Source organism: Podarcis vaucheri (genome assembly GCF_965113315.1).
Source record: "Podarcis vaucheri genome assembly, chromosome: 3".
Classification (NCBI taxonomy): Eukaryota; Metazoa; Chordata; class Lepidosauria; order Squamata; family Lacertidae; genus Podarcis; species Podarcis vaucheri.
The window spans coordinates 66,697,097-66,720,070 of NC_138761.1; the positions used below are offsets into that span (position 1 = coordinate 66,697,097).

The 22,974-nt window shown below is 43.3% G+C and overlaps 1 protein-coding gene and 1 long non-coding RNA gene across 7 annotated transcripts in view; one reads left to right on the top strand and one right to left on the bottom strand.

The window, feature by feature from the left end:
- The first annotated feature begins 1,803 nt into the window (after positions 1-1,803).
- LOC309528610 overlaps positions 1,804-22,974 on the top strand; it is a 92,502-nt gene continuing 71,331 nt past the window's right edge. The window contains exon 1 of the long non-coding RNA XR_014217840.1: positions 1,804-2,419. This is a non-coding gene — a long non-coding RNA (uncharacterized lncRNA). The remainder of the gene's footprint in view (positions 2,420-22,974) is intronic.
- The window catches only part of LAMA2 (laminin subunit alpha 2), a 395,189-nt gene continuing 382,219 nt past the window's right edge, over positions 10,005-22,974 (bottom strand). For all 6 annotated transcript variants that reach the window (XM_082216020.1, XM_082216019.1, XM_082216016.1 and 3 more), the window contains 7 exons: positions 21,763-21,875; positions 20,456-20,645; positions 18,225-18,380; positions 16,521-16,674; positions 15,483-15,613; positions 13,905-14,127; positions 10,005-10,406 (listed from right to left, as the gene is read on the bottom strand). In XM_082216020.1, coding sequence (XP_082072146.1) covers positions 10,249-10,406; positions 13,905-14,127; positions 15,483-15,613; positions 16,521-16,674; positions 18,225-18,380; positions 20,456-20,645; positions 21,763-21,875 — 1,125 coding nt within the window. In that variant the 3' untranslated portion in view covers positions 10,005-10,248. The remainder of the gene's footprint in view (positions 10,407-13,904; positions 14,128-15,482; positions 15,614-16,520; positions 16,675-18,224; positions 18,381-20,455; positions 20,646-21,762; positions 21,876-22,974) is intronic.

Sequence of the window (22,974 nt, forward strand, 5' to 3'; positions counted from 1 at the left end):
CTTCCTCTATCAGCTCTTTTAAATTAAATCTACAGAGGACGTGACAAATGGTCATTTAGGCAAGCTAAGAATCCAGGCAACAATGGAGGGGAAGGGAAACGATGAATAAAGTCCTTGAATAAGGCTGAGGTAGCATCTTTCCCAATGAATGGAGGAAACTATCCTCTAGAATAACTTCTGACTCTTTAAATCACGGGTGGGGGACATGTAGCCCTCCAAATATTATGGCATTGTTAACTCCCACCACCCCTGACCAGAGACCGTGCTGGTTTGACTGATGGGACTTGGCTTCCAGCAACACTTAGAGGGTCACCCGCCCCTGCCATAAAGCCCTTTTCACTAATGCATGGTGGATATAAATGCGGTCACCAATAAAACTAGCAGATGCTCCATTTTGTTGCTGTTTTCCAGCTAAGGTCACAGAGCAATAGGCAGAAGTGTACTGAAGTGAGCAGGGGCAGGCAATGTGTTGCCCTTCAGATGTTGTTAGTCTACAGCCTTTATCATCAAAGCAGCTCACAAGAATCACAGTGGCATTAACAAACAACAACAAAAATTGCAATCACTGTAAATACCAAACATAGTAGCATATAAATACACAACTTGTCACCTACCCAGCAAAACAATGAATACAATTCAATAAAGTAATAGTAACTCATTGCCAGGATACTTCCTAAGCACATGGAGCTTTACTCCAAAATAACAAAAAATGGATTGGCTATGTCCTGTTGGTTATCAAATGCATTGTTTTGCAACAATGGTTAGAAAGCTGCCTCCTAGTCCACTGAGAGTGATCAGTGTATGGGATCATGTCACAAATAGCTCTTTGGGGATGTAGTTTGTGGACAAAAGGGCAATATTACGTGTCTGTACTTGAAGTCAGCTTTATTGAGTTCAATAGAATTTTGGCCCAGGAAAGTGTGTTTAGGATTCAGACTCCATTTCCTTTCCAAACAGGATCAGTGTCAGCAGAAATGTTGAAAGCCAAATATAGCCGAAGCAAAATTGTCCAGATAAGCCTAAGTGAAATTATTGGACTTAAAACGGTGTCTCTCTGTGTGTCTACGTTGGTACTTGGAGTGAATTAATTAGTATGGAAGAAGTGCTTTGAAGATGAAAAGCATTTTGTAAAGACTAAGCATTAATTTTGTCGCTGCATTGTAATCGTTCCCAGTTGTTCCACAAATTAGTTGCCTAATAAGGCTTTAATAGTGCTCATTTATCTTTTCTGTATCAGGTGTGAGCCACAGTTGTTATAATAGCTTTACAGCTTCTTTTTTCTTTACATAAAAGAGCATTTTCATAAGTGAGGTTTAAATCACATTTGAGCCTTGTGTGTGCTATTTATGTCAATGTTTGTGTGTTGTTCATTTAGAAAAGGAGCATTTAGTAAACGTGAGTAAATATCCCAGTCAAGGTGGGTTTTTTACATTTACATTACAAACCACTTGAGCCAAAAGCACGTTAACAGCCACAGGCAGGAAAATACCTTAAGTATTTAAATGACAGGTGGAAAAACAAACAAAATAATAATGTTGCCAACTGTAGTCTGAGTCTTTCAACATCTGAGTGGCAGACAGTTAACTTAATCCAAGAGCATCTGAATGTTCTAGCTAACTTTATGGATCTGAATCCAGCTAACTTCCAGCTGGGTTCCAGAACAGGAACATCCTAGGATTTGCTGGCTAGCTTCCTTGCATCAGGAGAAGATGGGGGTTGGATCGGTTGTGGGTTTGCACCATTATTTATTTTCTTCTCAATAGTTTTCAGCATTGTTGACTAGATCCTATGGTATTACTTGGGACTAACTCTGTTGTTTGGGAGCTGGTGGTTCTGCTTTCTCCCAAAGAGTATGCACCAGGAAGTGGTTGTAACAGAAGACTGCCAGGTGTGTGGAGTCAGAGAGTGACAGGTGCAGAGAATCAGCTGAGAAAGACAAGAGTGAGAGAGGGCGTGTGAGGGAGACCATAGGTAAAAGGCTGGGAGTTAGAGGGAAGTCAGGTTTGTTATGTTAGTAAAACTACTCTTTATTAAATGACTTGTTATTGTTTGGTATCTCCCATGAATAAGCTGTAGGGTATCCAGCCTAGCATTCTTGAGTCCAATTAGTGCATGAAAGGGTTAAATCCATAGAGAAAGCTGTCCTGTCTGTGTCACTTCCTCTCACCACAAGAGGAAATGGGTAACCAAGCCTTTGTCCATGTGAAATTCAGTATGTAAGGAGCTCTGAACTGATTGCTCCAACCAGCACAGGGCTTTAACTAGCCTCTCTTGTTTCAGTCCTGAATGGAGTCTGAAACTAGAATATTTTTCTGTACCAATAGTTTGTTTTGTAACTAAGCAACATTTTTAATTGTTTGGGCATCTTTTGTGACTACTGCATGGAAAAAGCACAGAAACCTGACCTTTGAAGAGTTATGTAAGTAAACAATTTTGTTACTTTCTTAATGTGTGCTATGCTAGGGAAGTGGGATAGCTTGGAAATATTTTTTTAAAGGGGACTCTTTGGGGCTCACTGGAAGGGTACATTTTAAAGGTTTCACAACCTGTATTTCCATGCTTTTCTTTGCTGCATATTTTGTGATGTTAAATCTCCGCTGGGGTTCTTTCACAAGAGAGTACTTGCCCCAAACTCGGCTTCCAAGATTTCAACATAAAAAACAAGCTGAGTTAAAAATTTTATGAATGTGATCACGTCTGGGGAGTGATGGGTCAGCAGTTTTCTGGCTCACCTCTCATGCTGGCTAGTATTACAATAAAAGCTGAGCCTCTGTAAATTTTGGGGAACATTACAGGAAGTGGACCAAGTAAAGTTAATATACAGTCGTACCTTGGAAGTCGAACGGAATCTGTTTTAGAAGACCGTTTGACTTCCAAAACATTCGAAAACCAAAGCATGGCTTCTGATGGGCTGTAGGAAGCTCCTGCAGCCAATCGGAAACTGCGGAAGTCCCATTGGATGTTCGGCTTCCAAAAACAGTTCGCAAACCGGAACAGTCACTTCTAGGTTTGCAACATTTGGGAGCCAAAACGTTCGGGAACTAAGCTTTTGACTTCCAAGGTACAACTGTGCTTTGAGCATTCGTCCTGGTTTGTTTACAGCAAGATTAGATGATGTTGGCTGTTAATGAGCATCCACTCTAATTTGTTTGTGGAGATGCTAGGTGCCCTTGTATCAAAGCAAATGTTACCACATGCTTTTCAGTGCAATTCCCCCTCACTTTTCATTCTAGTGAAAGGTTAAGTCTTTTGGGGATGCAGGTTTGTTGTGCATTTGGCATTAATTGCCTGAATTTGCTGGTATCTGACTGAATCCCACTCAGAAACAGCGACAGTGTGGACATACCCTCTGAGTCTACTTCAGGTCATGTTCATCAACAGTAATTCCACTATATTGTTGGAGGATACCTTTATTAATAATTCCACTACAGTGTAAAGAGACTACCTTTATATTTTTTATTAGTCCTTAGTTCTGTTTTATAACACATTAAAGGCTTTTAATATTCTGCCAACAGGCCTGAGACACTTGAACGCCCTTAAATGCCACACACCCTCATTGAGAAGAAGCACTAATTCCCACAGTGAATGTTTCTCGGTGTCATTATCCTTACAGTTGAAAATAAGATGCTTAAGCGAAATTATATGAATCGTACAATTAAGCTGTTCAGAGTTAAATCTGAATTCTTGTTAAAATCTATAGCAAATCTGCTGCTTTCAATGGGACTAGGCATTACGGAGCTCGCTTATCAAAGCCGGTTTAATATTTCCTTGTCAGGTGAATAGGTATTTGTTTTAAAAGCAATCATTCCAGCATGGCGAATCAATGAGCCTCTGCAAGCAATAAGCCAGGCAGCGAGCAGAGCTGTCATAAAGCATGTGCTGGTACAAGTGTTTCAGATGTTTTATGGCCTCCTACATAAGCAGGAAGTGACAGTGAGGCAGAGCGCTTTAAGACTGGCCATGGCTCAGTTAGCCTAAGTACTAACAAGGATATTTAAATGTATAATTCTGCTCTAGTTCCATTCCATTAGAGTAGAAAATGAGATTTGGTTGCCCTGCTTGACAAAGCTACTTGATCCCACTGTGCTGCCCTCAGATGAGCTTCGGTTAGGCCTCAGGCCAGCAACTGATTTTGAGTGGGCTCCACAGATGAGTACCTGGAAAGGCATGTAGCTTCTGCCTGATGGTCCTTGGATAATGGTTCTGTGCGCAAATGTATTTCATTTCTCTGCAGCTAGGTAAGTTACTGAATTGGAACTCAGTTGAATCAGAATGATGCATATTAGTATAAATGACATTGCTCAGATGTAAATGGCAGAGAGGATATTGCTTGGGTCAGGCAATGGCAAGATCAGCACAGAAAGGAGATTTTGCATATCGATCAGAATCCAGAACTGGTCCGTGAACAAACTGTAGACAGCTGGGGATATGTCTTATGGAGATTGTACTTCAAAGACCCTATTTTATACATAAAAATGGAGACCATAGGCTGTTTTGCCGCTGCCACTGTGGGTCTGGCAACTGACTTGTTATTGGCTCTTGCTGCGCAGTAGGTCTGCCAGCAGGTTATCTGTTATTCAGGTTTTCTCTTAGCTATACTAGATAAACCTAGAGCTCTTGAGAGAAAGTACCGATGATGTTTAATTCACCTTCTCCGTTTTGGCTCATAGGAAAAACAATTTTTAAGCAAAGTGTTGACGTTGCTATCAAGGGAATTGATCTGTTATTCAGATGGGTGTATAACTTGGTGGTACAGTAGATACAGCAAATGTTCAGACTTAATGTTCAGCCCCTGGCACCATCACTGAAAAAAAGTAGTTCAGGGAGCAGGTTTGATGCCAATAAGAGGAGTGGACTTCTAGATGGAGCACTAAGCTGAGTGCAGAGTGCATTGCTTAGCACTTTGTGTGTGTGTGGCATTATGCAGATGCTTGTTGTACACCAGTGGTGGTGGAGATCCCTTTTTTGCCGGAAGGTCACACTCCCTTGTGGGCATCCTTCTGAGAGCTGCTTGCCAGTGGCAGGCAGGACCAAAGGTAACAGCAGTGAATGTGACTCTTGTAGTATTAAGAGTAGGTGCGTTCCAGCCATGCAAAAGTCTGAGGGCTCTACACTCCCTCCCTCACAGTTCAGGGGCACATGCCAGTCAGGCAAATGTACTTGAGAAGGCATGGGGTCATGCTGGGGAGGGATGTGGCATGGGGAAGGGGGTGCCCCAGGGAGAGACCCAGAGGCCGGTTAGAAAGGCCTGAGGCATGCAATTGGACCTGGACGCCGAAGTTGCTTCCAGAGCCATCCTGTGACGCAGTGGGTCAGTGAGTTAGCTGGAAGGTTAGTGATTCAAGGCCACCCAGGGACGGCTGTGGGCAGAATCGCCACATGGCACGGGGTTAGACTAGATGAACCCCAGGGTCTCTTCCAATTCTGAATTGTGCTCATTAGAACAGGCTGGTGCTAAATGTTAACAGCTGTACAAAGGAACTGAAGCAGCAGCAATTGCTTCTTCCGAAGCTAAGCCGATAGTTTCTGCAGCTCAATTTCCAGTAGTGTTTAAGTAAATAGTCCTTAAAGTTGCAATTCCCTTTGCTCATTATCTCAACTAGCTCAGAATTGCTACAATAGACAAAGTTTCAGAGGTAATGGGAAGTTCTGTGGGTTTTGTGTTGTTGTTCCAAGGAAAAAATACTAAGCTCAGTAAGTGTAACAGGGAGAGTGCTTCCATGAAATGACAAGCTGCCTTGCAGGTCACTGTGGGGAAAAGTTAACACGGCCAATGTGCAAGATGGTCTGGAGTACTTTCTGTTTGTTCATATGTCATTAAAACAAGGAGTGACAGATTTTATACATTTGAGAAATCTGAGGAAAGCTGAACTGGCTGTGATGGCCGCCACGGGTTAAAATTAGGTCTGTTGCTGAGTAGCGCAGCAAGGAAAGTTACTGCAGTTTAAAACATTGCATGGGGGGGTGCACCTTTCAATAGCCTTCCCTCTTTCGTTCTTTCCTTCCCTCTTTCGCTCTACTAACAATGCCCAAGCTGGACTGCTCCCCCCTTCTAATAGTGTGTGCCCCACCTCTGAAACCCTCCAGCTGCCAGCAATCGCCAGAACTCTCCCACAAAACTCTGGCTGTCGCTCTTTTACCTCACATGGTGATGTTGCTTTGAACTAGGTTAGGGGATTCCCCTCCGCCTGTGGCATCAGGGCAACCTGTCTTTAATGTAAATGAAAGTACATACTTACCTGGCCAGCTAAGGCCATAATCTTAACCCATTTAGATAGGTGTATCGTCATCATCATTGGAACTGATTGGTTTGGTTTCCTCTTAGAGAGTCTACCTTCATCTATACAGAGCCACAGTTTCGGAAAACACCCTGACTAACCCCCCCCCCCCGGAAACCCTCTATACCAGGGCGGCCCGACTTTTCATGCCAAGTGTGCCACAAGACAACTTTGACAAGGAAGCTATGGTCCTCACACTGCCTTGTTGCAGGCATGCTGGGGGTGTGGGTAGAGCAAGGCCAAAATGTGATGTTAAGTGAGGTGCTGGGCTTTGGGAAGGCTGCCCTCCTACTTCCTTTCCAAAGCTGAGAAAGCGCTAACTAGGCCTTGGGAAGGAGGAAGGAGGATCTTAGGACCTGTCAGAGCCCTCATGCCTCCTTCCCAAAGCCCAGCAGCTTGCTTACACAGCTGTGGGAAAGCAGCACAAGGGCTGCAAGGGAGGGGTGTCAAATGTTGCTGAGGGCTACCAAAAAAGACCTTGGGGGCTGTGTCCCATAACACACTCTCTCTCTCTCTCTCTCTCTCTCTCTCTCTCTCATCTATCTGTCTGTCTATCTATCATCTATCTATCTATCTATCTATCTATCTATCTATCTATCTATCTATCATCTATCTATCTATCTATCAGCAGTTTCATGAAATGTGAAATCCAGTGTAAATTTTTGACCACCTGGTTAATTAGTCTGATGTGAGAATGGCCTAACAGCAAGTCATAGAAACACCATTTATGACTCTATGTAGGTTTGAGTTTGATTGGGAGCCATCCTAGGCTGCAGCGTGAAAACAGCACCTCTCTGCTGTGTTGGTCGATATCAGCAAACTCAATTAACAATTGCTGGAATGCAAAAGCCATTGTTGGGGTGTGTGGCGACACAAAGATCAAATTGAGGCTGAGAATTTCATCTAAATTTAACTCAAAAACAAGATTTGAAAAGCCCAGGGCATGCTCGCCTCGGCTGCGCTTATTAGCAATGACAGCCAGAAGCAAAGAAACTCGCTATATTAAATTAAGAAGAAAAGGAAGACAGCATGTTATTCCGTATAATTAATTTGCAACACTGAGAAAGTGAGACCGCTTGAGACCCAGTATTTGCTTTCATTATTAGAGAGATGCTCTTAATTAAGACAAGACAAACTGAAATGATCAATTTAATTTGTGTTCAAACTAACTTTGATGAGAAAGAAAGAGATGGTGGTGGTGGGGATTCTAATACTAAAAAAAAAAAAAATGCTGTGAAGTTCACACAAGAAAAGAATTCTATAGAAATAATGTAAAAAAAAAAATGGCACTGCACAATTTCTTTGTACTTCTGAAGCCAATCTCAGAAGGATGACCCAATCTAACTGTGTGTGCATGGATTCCATTTGGGAGCAGATGAATTGCTCTAGAGTGAGTCAGACTATTGATCCATCTAGCTCAATATTGGCTGTGGTATTGACTATGACTTTCTGGGGCTTCCGGCAAGAAGATGCTGGCTGTTAAACCTGGTCTGGTGCCTTCTTTATGTATGTCCACAGATCCTTCTATCACTGAGCTACTATGGTCCTCTAACAGAACGCATGCTTGTCCAGATTTGATCACTGGCATTTCCAGATTGGGCTGGGGAAAGGGCTTCAGTGTTTTTAAAAAGGTTAAGATTCCGTGAACCAGCTGCTTGGTGGAGGAGGAAAAAGCTGAATCCAGCCCCTGGTGGATTTTAAACTTCTGCATGTTCTACTCTTGGATCAGATGTGGAAACCATGCAGGGAGAAGTTGTTGGCATACGTAGTTCCTTATTGAGCTGGGCTACACACATGTGAATGATTTGGACTTTGCTGTCCTAGACTGAGTCTTGTCCTAGACTGAGTTTATTTGTACAGACCCTTGCATATTTTACTGGCAGGGGAATGTTTATCATACTTGTATGAGAATGCACATTTTTATATTTTTGTTTGTTTGTGGGATTATAGGGACAACTAGGAAACTTAGCTGAGCCCCAGGCTATTTGCTGTCAGGGTAGTGAAACCTTCATTGCAGATGAGCAGTTTGGCACATTTCTTGTTTTGAGAGGCTTCATGTGGCCCACTGGGCAGAGCCAGTGATTAGCAAGGAAAATCTGTATCTGCAGGTAGCCTATCTGGAAGGTTTTTAGTTTAAGGTAAACTCAGCATAAGGAAAAGCATTATAAGCCTGGAAGGCAGGCAATGTGTTGCTACCCAAGAGTAGGATTCTTCTGGAAGCCTGGTGGGTTGAGGGACTGTTTAGTACAAAGAAAGTGGGTGGCATTTTAATCTACTTTATTTTGCTGTTCTGCTCCAAAGGGAATATATTAGTTTTAACTTTTGCATTGCATCTTTTCCCACTGTCCATTTAAAATATGCATGTATGGAATACAATGTTTGATGCGTTTAATGACTTATGCAAATGTCACTCATTATTGGTTCACCTGCTGATTTTTCTAATGCTATAAAGTAATCTGGCAAAGGAAAATGAGTATGCCATGTGTGGAATGTGGAATGTGTTAATGTCTTACAGCACCATGAGTACCAAAGAGCAGCTATATATTTTTTAAAAAGCACAGAACATTACAAAGCTGTTCAAATGATATATTAGGATTTCAATCCAACATGTTCTTTGTAGCAACATTGCACAAATTCCTTAGGCAGTGAACAGTGTCATCCCCATAACTCCCTCCTTACCAGACACGCAAAAGAAAACTTTGAGTCCTGCATAAGAGTGCATTACACAGAGTATCGAAAACACTAGCAGAGTGCTTGGAAAACATTCAGAATCAGGGAAACAATACTGTTTTCTTAAAATGTCCTGATAGCTTTACTGTTGAGGTTTTTTTTCATTAATCTGACACAGTGATGGTGGACTTAGTTTTGACAACCCTAGATCCAGTCAAACAAGCCTAACACATTGGGCTTCTCCATATGTAATGCCCAAACCCTCTTCACAATACACTTTCTCCATTTCCTGTGAACTTTATTAAACTTCTTAGTTGCTTCATCTTGCCCAGGGCAACAAAGTGACTTACAGCCAAATACAGAAAGGGCGCACACTTTCCCCTGCAGAGACATGCATAAGCGCCAGATGCTGGCATGCGCCAGATGCTGGCATGTGCCAGTGCATCTCACTGTAGGGGCATACTGACCATGAGACTACAGGTTTCAGACCAGAAGCACCTATGTTTGTTATTACAAAGTACAAAAAGTAATGACAGCACAAGGAATATTAAAGTGGTTTCTCTATTCCAATTAAATCTTGATCAGGCCTGTGAATCTCACTGCCCTTCGATGAAGTCTTTGTTTCTCCCACCAGAACCTGATGTGGATGACAAATGCCTTGAAGGAAGCCAGTGATCCCATTATTTGCTCATCTGTTTTACCACTTTACCATAACAGCCCAAACCATCCTAAGCTAAAACATGAAATTGTTCTGCTGGGCCTGTTCCAGCCACAGAGTGGAAAAGAAAAGTGGAAGTGAGGCCAAAGGTCCAGATAGTCATCCCCAGAGAAAACACCCCCAGGGGAAATTACATTACCCATTACCACTGGCAACCAACACTAGAAGGTGGGGTACATAAAACTGGCTATCTTTATCTTAACATACCCATACAAATTGAACCATATCTCCATTTTGTACTTGAAGACTGTGGGTCTGTGTTAATATAATTCCATTCCTCAAAACGTTACTAAAAAGATTTCACTTCAAACTCAGGGAAAAGACTGACACATCACACATGAATAGCTTGCAACTTTATTCATTCCAAGGGGAAAATATTCTTCATCTAACGTTTTGTTTTAGAAGCACACCCTGAAATAGCACCATTTTGACTATGTAACAGGCTGAAGTCAAAATATTTGCAAAAGGGCCTCTTTATTATGAAGGTAATGTGTATATATATATATAGGATTCTTTAAAAATCTGAGGCACTTTTTTTGGTTTTAAGTGGTCAGGCTCATATCAGAGTCGGATGATGTCCTGTTAATTTGTAGGGCAAGATAGAGGCTGAACTCCCTTTATCTCCAAGGCTTTGCTGAAGTTAATCTCAAGAGGCTTAGCAGTTCCTTTGGTGAGCTTCATGGATCTAATGCATCCTTTGAAACGGATGTTAGTGGTCAGGCCAAACTGGTTCAGTCCATCTGTGAGGGAAGAAAGAAAAATGAAGGTAATTATTCAGATCTCTCTTCTAAAAATAAACATTTCCTTCATATTTCATTTTCTGTGCAGCATTTATGAGTAGAAAGCAATGTGAGCTGCAGGTGGAATCCAATTGAGCCCTTATGCTCATGGAAGGATTTCTGATCCAGCAGATACTTCTGCTAAGGGACCAGGGCGGGAGATGGCTTAGGCTACATGCCAGATATTTAATTGATAATGCATACCTTACAAAAGACAAACTTTGTCAAGTCACACTACACTTGTTCTTGTTTTTTTAAATGAAAACTAACAGATAAACAGGGAAAAGCACATCTATTGTCTCCACTTTAAATTCATGGTCTTTTCCAGTTTACATTTAGTGGGACTGGGAGAGACTTTTGTCATAGACATCTTGTGGTTGGGGGAAAGAAATGGGGTGGTGATGTTCTTTCGTTCTATTGCCTAGTGTTAGTGTAGGGATTTGGGTCAGTATCATGTGGGTAGGTCCTTTGTTTATGTATTTATATTGATAATGCGAGAGATTAGAGGGTTCTGAGGTTGATTGATTGAATGGAGGGGTAGGTTGTTGGGTCAGGCTAGCCATATTGATTTGTATGTTGTGCTGTGTATGTGATAAAGGGGAACCAAAGGAGGTGAAGGCGTCCTCCTTTGCTTGTCCCTGTGCCTAATTTAAGTTTGTTGGTAAACTTCTCTAGTAATGTGGTTTCCCATACATTTTGGTACCAGTGGTCTATGTTCACTCCTGATGGGTCCCTTCCAAAGTCTAGGTTTGTACTTTGGATTTCTAGCTGCTGTAAGTGACTTATGAGTTCCTTGTCGTGTGTGTGGTTGTCGTGGAAGATATTTAATAAGGCTAGTTCTAGAGTAGTGTCTATTACCTGTTTTGTTATTTTGGAAATTTCCTGCAGCACTGATACTCAGGAGGATTGAACTTTGGGGCATTCCCACCACATGTGCAGGTATGTGCTGACTTGCCAGCATTTAGATGAGATTCCTGGGTACAATGGTACCTCTGGATGCAAATGGGATCCATTCCGGAGCCCCGCTCACATCCTTAGCAGAACGCAACCAGTGTCTGCGGGTTGCGATTTGCTGCTTCTGCGTGTGACATCAGTTTGAGCGCCTGCGCATGTGCGAGCGGCAAAACCCAGAAGTAACCCGTTTCGTTACTTCCAGGTCGCCGTGGAACGCTCAACCTGAAGCTACTTTAACCAGAGGTATGACTGCATATAAGCACCAGCTTCTGTGGTGTTAGGTATAGGCCTAGGTGATGTTTTAATACATCTCCCAGGACTGGTATGCGGGCCAGAGCGCAATGGCTGCTTCACCCAGTGGGGTATTGCAGGTGAAACTGCTCCTGAATCCCTTTGCCACCAGCGTGCAGTGTGCCAAAGGAGAAACAAGCTGCAGCTGGGCACTCGTGGCAGAGGGACTCAGGAGTGGTTGTGGTTTCACTTGCAATACACCATCCCACTCTGGCCATCATACAATGGAGGGAGGAACAAGCATCATGTTCAAACTTCTCCATTGAGGGGTGCGCAGCTTCCTGCCCCTCAGTGGAGAAGTCTAGCAGAGACCGTACCGTATCTCCACCTTATGCCAGGTGGGGGCTGTTACACTTCTCCACTGAGGAGCAGGCAGCTGTGTTGAGGGAGGCAGCCCCCCCCATGTGAGCCAAAGGACAGGGCAGGTGGATTGCCCTGCCCATGTGAATGAAGCTTAACAGGCTCCATGTGCTTGGCTGCCTTTGCCTGAGATGGTGGGCTGCGTATTTCCTCTAGGGTAGTCAGATGCAGGGTGTCTGCTCAGGTGGGCCGGACTTTGAGGGAGCCACTCTCCATAGCTTGTACCTTCCAGGAGTGGAGAGACGCCCTTGCGCCTGGCGGGAGGACAAAGCTGCATTGACCCCAGCCCCATGAGGCACTGGGGTGAAACCAGTTCAGCTCCTGCAGCAAGAATGGCAGTAATTTTAGCCAGCATCTCGTGGGACCAGGGCCAATGTAGCTTTGTCCTCCCTCCGTTTCAACATCATTGCAATGCCAGATCATGATTGGCTGGTGATACACTGTGATATTGAAAAGCTGACATTGCCCAACCCATGTGTCTGCCCCCACAGCTTTTCAAGTCCCTTTCTCTGGAATATCACCCAAGCCTGAGCCTAGATACTCCAATTGATGACAAAAAATAGAAAATAATAATAATAAAGAAGGGTAATTGGAGCTTTATGATTGATTGATTTCATTTATAACCCAAGATACAGGTGGAGAACTTGTAGCCTCCAGATGTTGGTCCTGATTTACGACTGCTGTCTTGGGCTGCTAGGTATCTTAGTCCAACAACATCAGGAAGGTCACAGGTTTCCTATCCCAACTGGTCTTGTTAAACATACAGGAAACTGTGTACCTGCCAGACATTTGGTTGTTTTGGTTAGTTTTGATTCACTACAAAGTAGCTGGACCCATTTCACCAACAGGTGTTGTTTTTCAGATTGGTTCCCCCCCCCCCTCATGAAGCATGGGAGGCAGACAAGATAGTTCCACTGATTTTATGTTATTTATTTTTCTTAATATGCATAGACTGCTTGATTGTTTAAAACAACACCACCCTCAACGGGTTTCCAAAAACATAAAACAATAAAATCAACAGATATTTACAACCTTACTTTTAAAATATACAAAAAACACTAAAACAGATTAAAATGACCTCAAATTCCTAAGCATCTGGGTAAGCTTGCCTAAAAACAGGAATGTTTTTAGCAGGCACCCAAAAAAGATCAAGTGCCACGGAAGTCCTCCATAGAGTGCATTGCGGTAGCAGTGGATGAACCGCTGTGAGAAGGCTTTCCTGACCCTCAAATGGCTGTAGCTGCTGTTGAGCCGGTCACAATGCATAAAAGGCACTTGCAGTAGCTGAGTCTCCAGTGACACAGCTGGACCCAGAAGCACCTCCAAACTATGAACCTGGTCAGTTGGGGGGGGGGGGATGCTACTCCATCTGGAGTAGGCAACTGAGCTACTCAAGATTCAAGCTCAGCTTCCATTTCACCTCTGCATCCTAGCAATGACCCAGGGACTGCACACTCTCTCCACGCTCAGATGTCCTGGAGAAATAGAGCTGAGTGTCATCAGCATACTGATATCATCCTACCCTGAAACTCCTAATGACTGCTTCTAGCGGCTTGATATTACATAGCTCTGGAAATAGTGTAGGGGGCTGAAAGGCACTCTCCCAAGGCTATGTCCTGGACTCTGCCTTGAAGGTAGGATTGGAACCACTGTGATAGTGTCCCATTTCCCATTCCACAGAGGCAGTTCAGGAGGATACCATGGTGAATGCAGTATCAAAAGCTGATGTGAGATCAGGAGCCAGGTCACACTCTCCCTGTCCTGCTCTTTGCAGAGGTCATCCATCAGGGATGAAACACATTGAAAAAACAAACCCTATTTGACAATCACTGGATGTTGAGTTTGTGTACTCACCAGGATATCCTCCAACGAAGACAGGATCATTAGTCTCTGCTGAACTGGAAGCTGCATTCGGACTGATCCCTTCTACGTGGTGGCCATCTACTGTCAGACTTAAACGGTGTTTCATCTTGTGTGCTATAATCCTGTGCCACTTTCCATTACACAAGCTACCTGGAACAGCAGGTTCATAGATGGCAGAGAATCGACCTGCACCATTATCGACATGGAACATCACCTGGCAAGCAAATTACAGAAACAATTAGGAAAACCAATTAGCTCTAGAAACAAAGCAAAACAAAATGTAATCTGCTAATTGCAAGGCTGGCTGCTATGCTGTCAGAAGGGATCTGCCTTAAAGCTATGAGTTGATATACAAGGTATAAAAGCAAAGACTGTTATATGTCATGTTTATGGTGCAGATCCTAACCCATTAAAGGCAGTAGTGGCTTGGTTATCCTCTCCAGCTAAAACAGTGTTTAAATACTTAATCAACATAAATGGATGAATTTGTGCTGTACTCAAAGATCCACTTCAAATTAATTTGCAGCTTTAGAACCCATCTTGGCAGGAAAGCTCAAAATTATGGGCATAATGTTTGTCAATTTACTGCTGCCAAACTAAAATGGGTAATAGACGCAAAATACTGTTTCAGCAGCAGATTTGATGATCCAAGCGTTTGTGAGAACTTAACAGAGAAACCCTTTGCAAGTTGGTCAACTGTACTGCAATGTGTGGCACACAATAGTTTCTATGCAGAATTTCCTTTAGAAGAACTGTGATAAGGTTTGGAAAGGCAAACAGAAATTTCATCCTGAGGGATCTAGTTATCCTATTCCTACAAACTGGGTAAGTGATATTCTAAATGTGAAAGTGGGACAGAGCAGCCAGGCTCTGCCCTGCAAGTCAGAGAGACACCCATATGTAAACACCCTATTGGGCTTCTTCAGTTGACCTGCAAAGACCCCAGAATGCCAAATGAAACCCTTTTTATACTTAACAAGAAGTACAGAGTACCTTGGTGATACCTGGTTTTCAGCTAAACACCGTGATTTTTTTGCATAGCCAGGTCAAAAATGATGAAACTTACCATGATATGGACTTCAAACCGGTTTTGGATGGTATATTGATGATATCGCCTAGCCCTAGTACTGGTATAAAAACAAAAATCTTGTTGTCGAGCTCCAGGTGCTTTAGACTACAACTCCTCTCATATCCTTGACCAGGAGCAGCAAATGAGGTGGTGTGCCTTCCAGCAGCACGGGGGCTGCTGTTTACTGGGAGGAGCTGGATGAGGTGGTGGGGAGATTGGCTCAACTGATGAGCCACATAACACCAATCTGGTGCTCCCACCCTCCTACTGCCTCACCCATCCCAGTAAGCAGCAGCACTCCACTGCAGTGAAGCCAGGTACGCAGCACCAGCTCACCTCCTCAGTCACTCCTGCCAATGCCTATTTGCCATGCTGGCTAGGGCTGACAGGAGTTGGAGTCCAGAAAATCTAGAAGTCAGCAGGTTAGGTAAAGCTGGTTTACATGAAGTGGTTGATAAACAGAAGATTGTCTGAAACAATTCTCATAGCTCCATACTCACATTTTCATCTACCAACTCAATGCCAAGCCCATCCATTTTTTGGCTGCTGATCCCCAAGAGGACGCCATTTGTCCGAGTTGTGCGGAACTCAAACTCCACTCGCAAATCCAATCCTACTTTATATGCTCCAACTGAGAAGTGAGGAAGAAAGGCTATGTCAAGTTCAGAGGCTTGGAAATAACACCAGTAATATTTTTTTCCACATCACACAAAGACTTGTAATAATGTTGTTGCCACAGTAACAGAAAATACATGGGGCACAGGTACACTGAACTCCTAAGCCCTTTCCTTCAACAAATGGTTAATTTGCCAGCAATGGAAGACTGGCTTCCAGCCTGGGCTTGAGGGCCTCAGTGGGCTCTACTATCCGAGCAAGGTAGAAGACAAAGGATGACATGAAATGTTGGTATCCATCTGTCTTGAGAGACAATCTGTTGGTATCAGTCTGTCTTGAATGCCTCTGGGGGTGAAGTTAACACCTGAATAAGCCTGTCACTATAGGAACATTTCTGTTCATATAAGAGTGCAATGCGATTTTGGGAGTGCAGAAGCAGGGGAAGCCTTGTTCCATGAATGTGAATTCTGCTGCACTCAAGGGAGGAAAGTTAGAATCCAAGTCATGTTATTTGATAAAATAAAATAAGATTATTTAAACAGATATATCAATGTTTTAGAATTGTTGTGGGGTTTATAGTTATAACCGCACAAGTTCTTTTAAATGACACTTGTTATTCTTTCATTCATTAAAAGAACTTTTGTAAATTTAATCATAGCCACAATCCTTTGCAAGACCTGATATTACTGCTGTTGAACAAAGTACATTTCAACAAGCCTTGCACAGGTAGCAATCCCTGTGGGCCATCATAAAAATCTATATTTCTTTCATTTTGCTCCTTCACTTCTCAGCCTTTATGCTCCGATATATTCATACCTCCCTAGGCAACTGTCTTCTTAGGAGGGCCCAACCATGATTTCTGAAGAACAATTGTAACAATCCCCTGGTGCTCCATTTTGGAATAAAACCTCACATAACGTTACCTGTTTTGGCAAACCCTGTTCCTGAAAAGTATGTTCCTTTCTGTGGATTGGCAAAGCACTTTCCAACATTGTAGCTGGAGGTAGGATTATCCAGGTCAACAGGAGACTCTGTCATTTGGAAATTTCGCATGCATCCATCAATGCTATAGACAACCTGAGTAAGGGGGGAAAAGGTGTTAGTATATGTACAGCTATCTAAAATGCCTTCATCCCACAACTGAAAAAGTCAGAGATATGGCATTGGCAAGTAGCTAGCATTTTTTAAAAATTGTTCTTGGCTTGCTGAAATGAACAAGACTGATTACATGATTCCTATACAAAAAACCCCCAGGCATTAATGGGGCAATATCCTTTAATTTTCTGCAGAATCACGTTGCTTAGAGGATATTCTAAGGTTTAGATTACACAATATGTGGGTCACAGTTTTCTAAGCTTAAGCAAAGGTGGCAGAAAATGTGTGGTATATTAGCTTGCCAAATTACATTAGGAATATAAAATGTAATATTTTTCATGGGTAGAACATATTCTCCACATAACAAAAGTGTGCTTTGAGATTACTATTGCTAGCATTTGTACATCTCTTGGACAAGAATGCAGCCATGTAAGTTCTACTGTTCAATGATAAATCTGTCTGTCAACTGATTTATTCTTTTTCCTATGCAAATAGATTCTTTTGTCTTCAACAATCAGGTAAACAGACACCTTTCCAAGACAGCCAAAAATTACACTTCTAATTTTTATCCCGTGTTTTAGATTTTTTTGTATTATATATAAATACCGTATACATTTGCTGATTTTTTTTAAAATAAAAAAGATACATGTGGAATATTGGTGTGAAGGCTGGGTTGTAACTTAAGGAGGTCACTCACTGGCCCAGCATACAACCCACTGTGAAATGTGTCTTGATAGTGGGAGGAGAGGCCAGCACAGCCACATTACTACCAAGTTCTCTGTGACACAAAGGCCTTGAACTGGCAGTGTAGAGATTCTTTTCTCAGAAACTCTTGTTCACGTTTCCTGGGTAGATGCCAGCAGCGATTGGTGGGGCTGGAACACTCACCTGACCTTCTGTTGTTGCTGCTTCCTTGGAAGTAGAAGTGGGGATGGGGTCAGCTCAGTGTAAATGCAATGGCAGAATAAATCTGGTGTTTCCACCTGTGCCACTCCCCACCATGACATCAGCTACAGCAGTGTTCCCCAACCTTGGGCCTCCAGCTGTTTTTGGACTACAACTCCCATCATCCCTCGCTAGCAAGACCAGTGGTCAAGGATGATGGGAATTGTAGTCCAAAAACAGCTGGAGGCCCAAGGTTGGGGAACACTGAGCTACAGGACTCAGCTCAGGCATTACTGGAATACCTTGGGACCTGCTTCCCCATGGATGGATGCATACCACTCTGGTCACACCTTGGACAGAGAAACAGCTTGGACCACCTGAATGATGTTCCCCATGCCATCATTGCTAGCCCCTGCAGATGGGCATTGCTGGGAAAGGAATAAGTTACTCAGCCTCAAAGGGGAGGTTAAGGATGCAGTTTTTGAACTGAGTACCTCAAGTCTTTTAAAGGACACCAGAAGCAAAATGCTCATCCTTGTCTTTTGTTCAGCATGGCTACACCATGTGCCTGACAGTGGTGTCACGGAACACATAACTAACAATGCGTTAGGATTTTTTATAAAACACAAAAAGTCGTCTTTACTTACGGGACCAATTCTTTTAGTTGTATAATTAATTGGCAATCCTCCAACATACAGCATCCCCACTACATCCAAAATGTCAGCTTTCTTTGGGCTTCTGGTCCTGTTTGTAGCACCATCAACTAAAAGGACACCTTCTTGCTTGCTTCGGAATATTTTTATCTGGAAAAAAGATAGAAGTTTAGTACATCGTTGCTGCCGCCGCCACCGCCACCACCACTATATCTAGGTTGCAATCCTATTCATACTGCTTGAGAGCAAGACCCATTGAACGCAGTGGAATTTACTTTTGAGTTAACATGCATATGATTTGGTTTGTGATGCAACATCCCTCATATTTGAATGAATGCTAAGTTACCTTCTTTTCACTTAATAGGATCGCGTGCTGTCAGTAGCAGATGGCGTGGTGGCGATGTGCCACTTGACTGCTGGTTGGTCTCTTTGCCGCAGCTTACAAGAAGAGAGCGGCGGAGGCAGCAGGGAGGTTGACGTGGTGTGTTTGAACCAAGGAATCTTGCCATTGCCACCTTGACAGTCTTGCTCTACACAACTTATGGGAGGTTGGATGAGTGGTGATCCTCACCACAATGTTCGCTACTGTGTGCAGTGCAATCCTATGCATGTTTACTCAGAAATAAGTTCCACAATATTCCCTGCGATTTGCTTTGAGGTGACTATAGTTCTGCACCCTTAGACTGACATCCTACACAGAAGTAAGGTCTATTGGTGTCTGCTTTTGACAAACACGCTTAGGATTGCACTGTTATATTCTGAGGATTGAGGTGCTTAGGAAAATGGCATGTATTTGTAAGACATTGCATAAGCAATCATAATAACCTCAGAGTTTTTATGACAACATTCTCCTGACTTGTGGTATTCAGAGGCACCCTCCCTCTGGCAGTGGCTAATAGCTATTGATAGTCTTATGTTCCATGAAATACTAGTGATGGTGTGGAATAGTACTGTTTGCTCTTTTAGAAAACACATTAATCCAAGCGAGCAAGCAGGCAGGCAGGGGCGAAACTGGCTGAGCATTCTGCTCTCAACAGAAGCCAATCAGAAGCTAACAACTAAGACTTCTGGTGAATAGCAACATTTGCAATACACATGACATTTGTGTTTGAATAAACCCTATGATATTCATGTGTCAGGGGTTCAGGAGCAGAGGCAAGGGCAAGGGAGGAAACAGAGAGCGAGGGGGAGGAGGCAGAAGAAAGGATGAGTGATGACGACGACCCGAGATCTCCGAGTCTTTCCAGTGAATCAGAGGATTCACAAAAAGGAGCACCAGTGGCCAGGGCAAGGGGGGAGACTAGGGGGACACCCCAGGAAGATAGAGCCAGAGGGGACTCAGAGGAGAGCAGTTGGAAATCGGGACCAGCGTCACCGCCAGAGAGTAGGAAAGAGGAAGAGCGCCAGGGATCAAGCGCTGGCAGCTCGCAACAGGAGGGAGGGCACGAGTCAGGAGTGGCCACACCTTCATCGGGGAGCGAAGTGACGGTTAGACGGAAAGTGGAAGGTTGGGCGCGTGCGCCAAGTTCAAATGCACAGGAAGGTGGCGCAGTAGGCAGCCCGGAAAGGGAGCCAGGTCCTAAAGCCCGGCGCAAGGAGACAGGAGAGTCAGGGGGGTCAGCGTCAGAAGAATCCCGGAAGGAAGAGACCCAGGGGGGCAGAGGGACCCAGAGGAGAACTGTCAGGCGGAAAAGGTGGAGCAGGGCTAGGATATTAAGTTGGTGCGCAAGGGGCGGAGACTCAGACGGAGCTTCGCCGATCTAAGCATAAGACGTAGGGTTGCACGCAGCAGATCGAGAATGGAGACTGTAACTCAATAAAGACTTTTATTTAACGATCGCTGGCTAGCGTGATCCTCTGTGAGCTCGGATCTGGAAGTAACCCTGACATCATGTATCTCGTTTTGCTGCCTTGCTTGATTTGGATCCAGACTTTGCTCAAACTGGTGACAGCTTCCTGCCAATCCCACCTTCCCCTATAGACCCAGGCAACGTCCAGGAATCTGCTCCAGCAAGAGGGTTGGACGGGGGGGGGGATACTATCCACTTCTGCCAATGGGATCCATCCCTTCAATGGGTCAAAAATGTCAGAAGAAGTCATTCCATTTATGGACAGCTAAGATTCGATCCAATCTATTCCTTCCACAATGCTTCCTCATTTGGGATTCCCCTCCCCGTTCCACACATAACCTAATTCTATAGGTGCTGGCCATCATTGCTTCATACCTTGTGCCACTGGCCATCATTGATTTTCTCAGGAATCATTGTGCTGGTGTTCCCATGGCCCAGGTCATAACTGAAGTATGGAAAGCCATTCTTTATTTGAACGGTGGCAAAATCAGCATGATTGATCCGAGCCATATAGAAGAGCAACCCATTTTCAGCCTCAGTTCGGATTTCAAATTCAATGGTAAGTCTATACATTTGGGAAAAAGACCACAAAGTCGGGAAGCATTAATCTGCTTTATCTTTCACTCTTCGTCATAAAACTAACATTGCTAAAGGCAACATTATTTATAAGACAAATAAAACTAAGATACCCATTTCCTATTTCTGAACTTGCCGAGGTGTATGGATACAGTATTCATGCACTTACTGCATAGACTTGATTTAGAGCTAGAACAATATCATCTTTATGTGGTGCAGAAAAATAAGGGATAAAAACTTGTCCCTCTGCCCACAAAAGGCCAATAGATCATTTTAAGAGCAAACAGGTTTTCAGTTTACTGAACTGGATAGGTGTGAGTTCTGAGTAGAATGGGGTTAGCCATTCCATCGTCCAAAAGCAAGTCTGGGTCCAGACCATTAAATGAAAAACATAAAATAGATGAATTCAAACAATAATTAGCATCCAAAGAACATTTTTTAAAAAACTCACGGAAGGCTCTGAGGCTGCCTTCTATATACATAATTGAAAGTGAAACTGATGTTCTAAATATCAGTTTATATGTAAATGTGTAAATTCATACTTCAAAATATTTACTGTAAAAAAGATTCTTAATAGCGTAATCCTGTGTATATCTCCCCAGAAACAATTCCCGTTGATTTTAATAGTTCTTAGTCCCATAGTATTAAGTGTCTATAGGATTGCAGCTTTAAGTGCCCATAGATTGCAGTTTAAATAATTCTAGGAAATTAGTGACTTCCAGCAACACAGAAATGTTCTTGTCTGTGACTTGCTAAATATAGACCAATTAATTCTGTCTCCTTGGCACTTTTGCTTTATTATTATTTTTGCTCTGTTGGGCTTTTTCAGGAATGAGACACATATTAAAGAGCTACACTGACTTAGGAAAGGAGCTTCAAGTCTAACATGGAATTCTTGCTAAATGTAGCATCTAACGTCGTTGAGCTGAATTTTAGAGCAAGAACATTTCAAACGGTCATTTTGTGCAGCATGAAATGAAGAGAAACTTGTACAGCTCCTTCAATTGTGGCTGTCCTGCCTAAAAGCATGCCCAGCATTACTCATTCCATACTACTCTACCACAATGAGTTTCACCACCATATCATCTCAAAAGTATGGAACATACTTATTCTTAACTTTGGTGTCATCAAATGCAACTGCAATATGACTGTTCCTTGAGAGGCCAAATTGCTTGCCGCCTTCCAAGGTAATTGGCTCCACATCAGCAGCGCAGTGTTCCTGCAAAACAAAACACCGCCATCATCTCTTATCGTGCTCTGTTAGTTTAGCATGGAGCCCTTCCCACACACTCTTAAGGAAAGCAGGTGACATTTTGTATGACGGGTGGATCATGCCAGTATCTCAGTTTGGTAAACAGCAGAATTCACTTTGAACAACACAGGAGATGCATCCTAAAACAATGTTTCTGAAGTAAGTAGTGCTGCATCTATGCACCAGACCCAATTCTACATCTGCTTTTGGGGGCATACCAGCTAAAACATCATCATAGGTTAGGTGAGTGAAACAAACTCAGCTTTTTATGTCATAAGCACATAAGACAAGCCCTGCTGGATCAGCCCAATAGCCCATCTAGTCCATCATCCTGTTTTCACTAGGGATGCGGGTGGTGCTGTGGTCTAAACCACTGAGCCTCTTGGGCTTGCCGATTGGAAGGTCGGCGGTTCGAATCCCCGCAACGGAGTGAGCTCCGGTTGCTCTGTCCCAGGCTCCTGCCAACCTGGCAGTTCGAAAGCATGCCTGTGCAAGTGGATAAATAGGTACTGCTGTGGTGGGAAGGTCAGTGGTGTTTCTGTGCGCTCTGGTTTGCGTCATGGTGTTCCGTTGCACCAGAAGCGGTTTAGTCATGCTGGCCACATGACCTGGAAAGCTGTCTGTGGACAAACGCTGGCTCCCTCGGCCTAAAGCAAGATGAGTGCCGCAACCCCATAGTCACCTTTGACTGGACTTAACCATCCAGGGGTCCTTTACCTTTTTACGTTTACTTGTTTTCACTATGGCCAGCCAGATTCCCGTGGGAAACCTGAGGTGAGGAGGAGGACCTGAGTTCCCCTGCGGGTTCTGGCAACTGGTATGCAGAAGCATGCTGAAGACTTTGGAATTCCCTCTCTTAAATTTTATGTGAAAACTCTTCTTTTTACATTTGATACTCTAGCTACAGATGCAAGTAAACCAGTGCCATGTACTACAGAACCACATATGTTTTCTGCTTTAGTGGCTTTGCTATGAAGAGGATAAATGAATAGGCTGACACAAGCAATTCACAAGAGAAAAATGTTTCAGGGCAAAAATAGGTCCAAATATACATATTACAAAACAT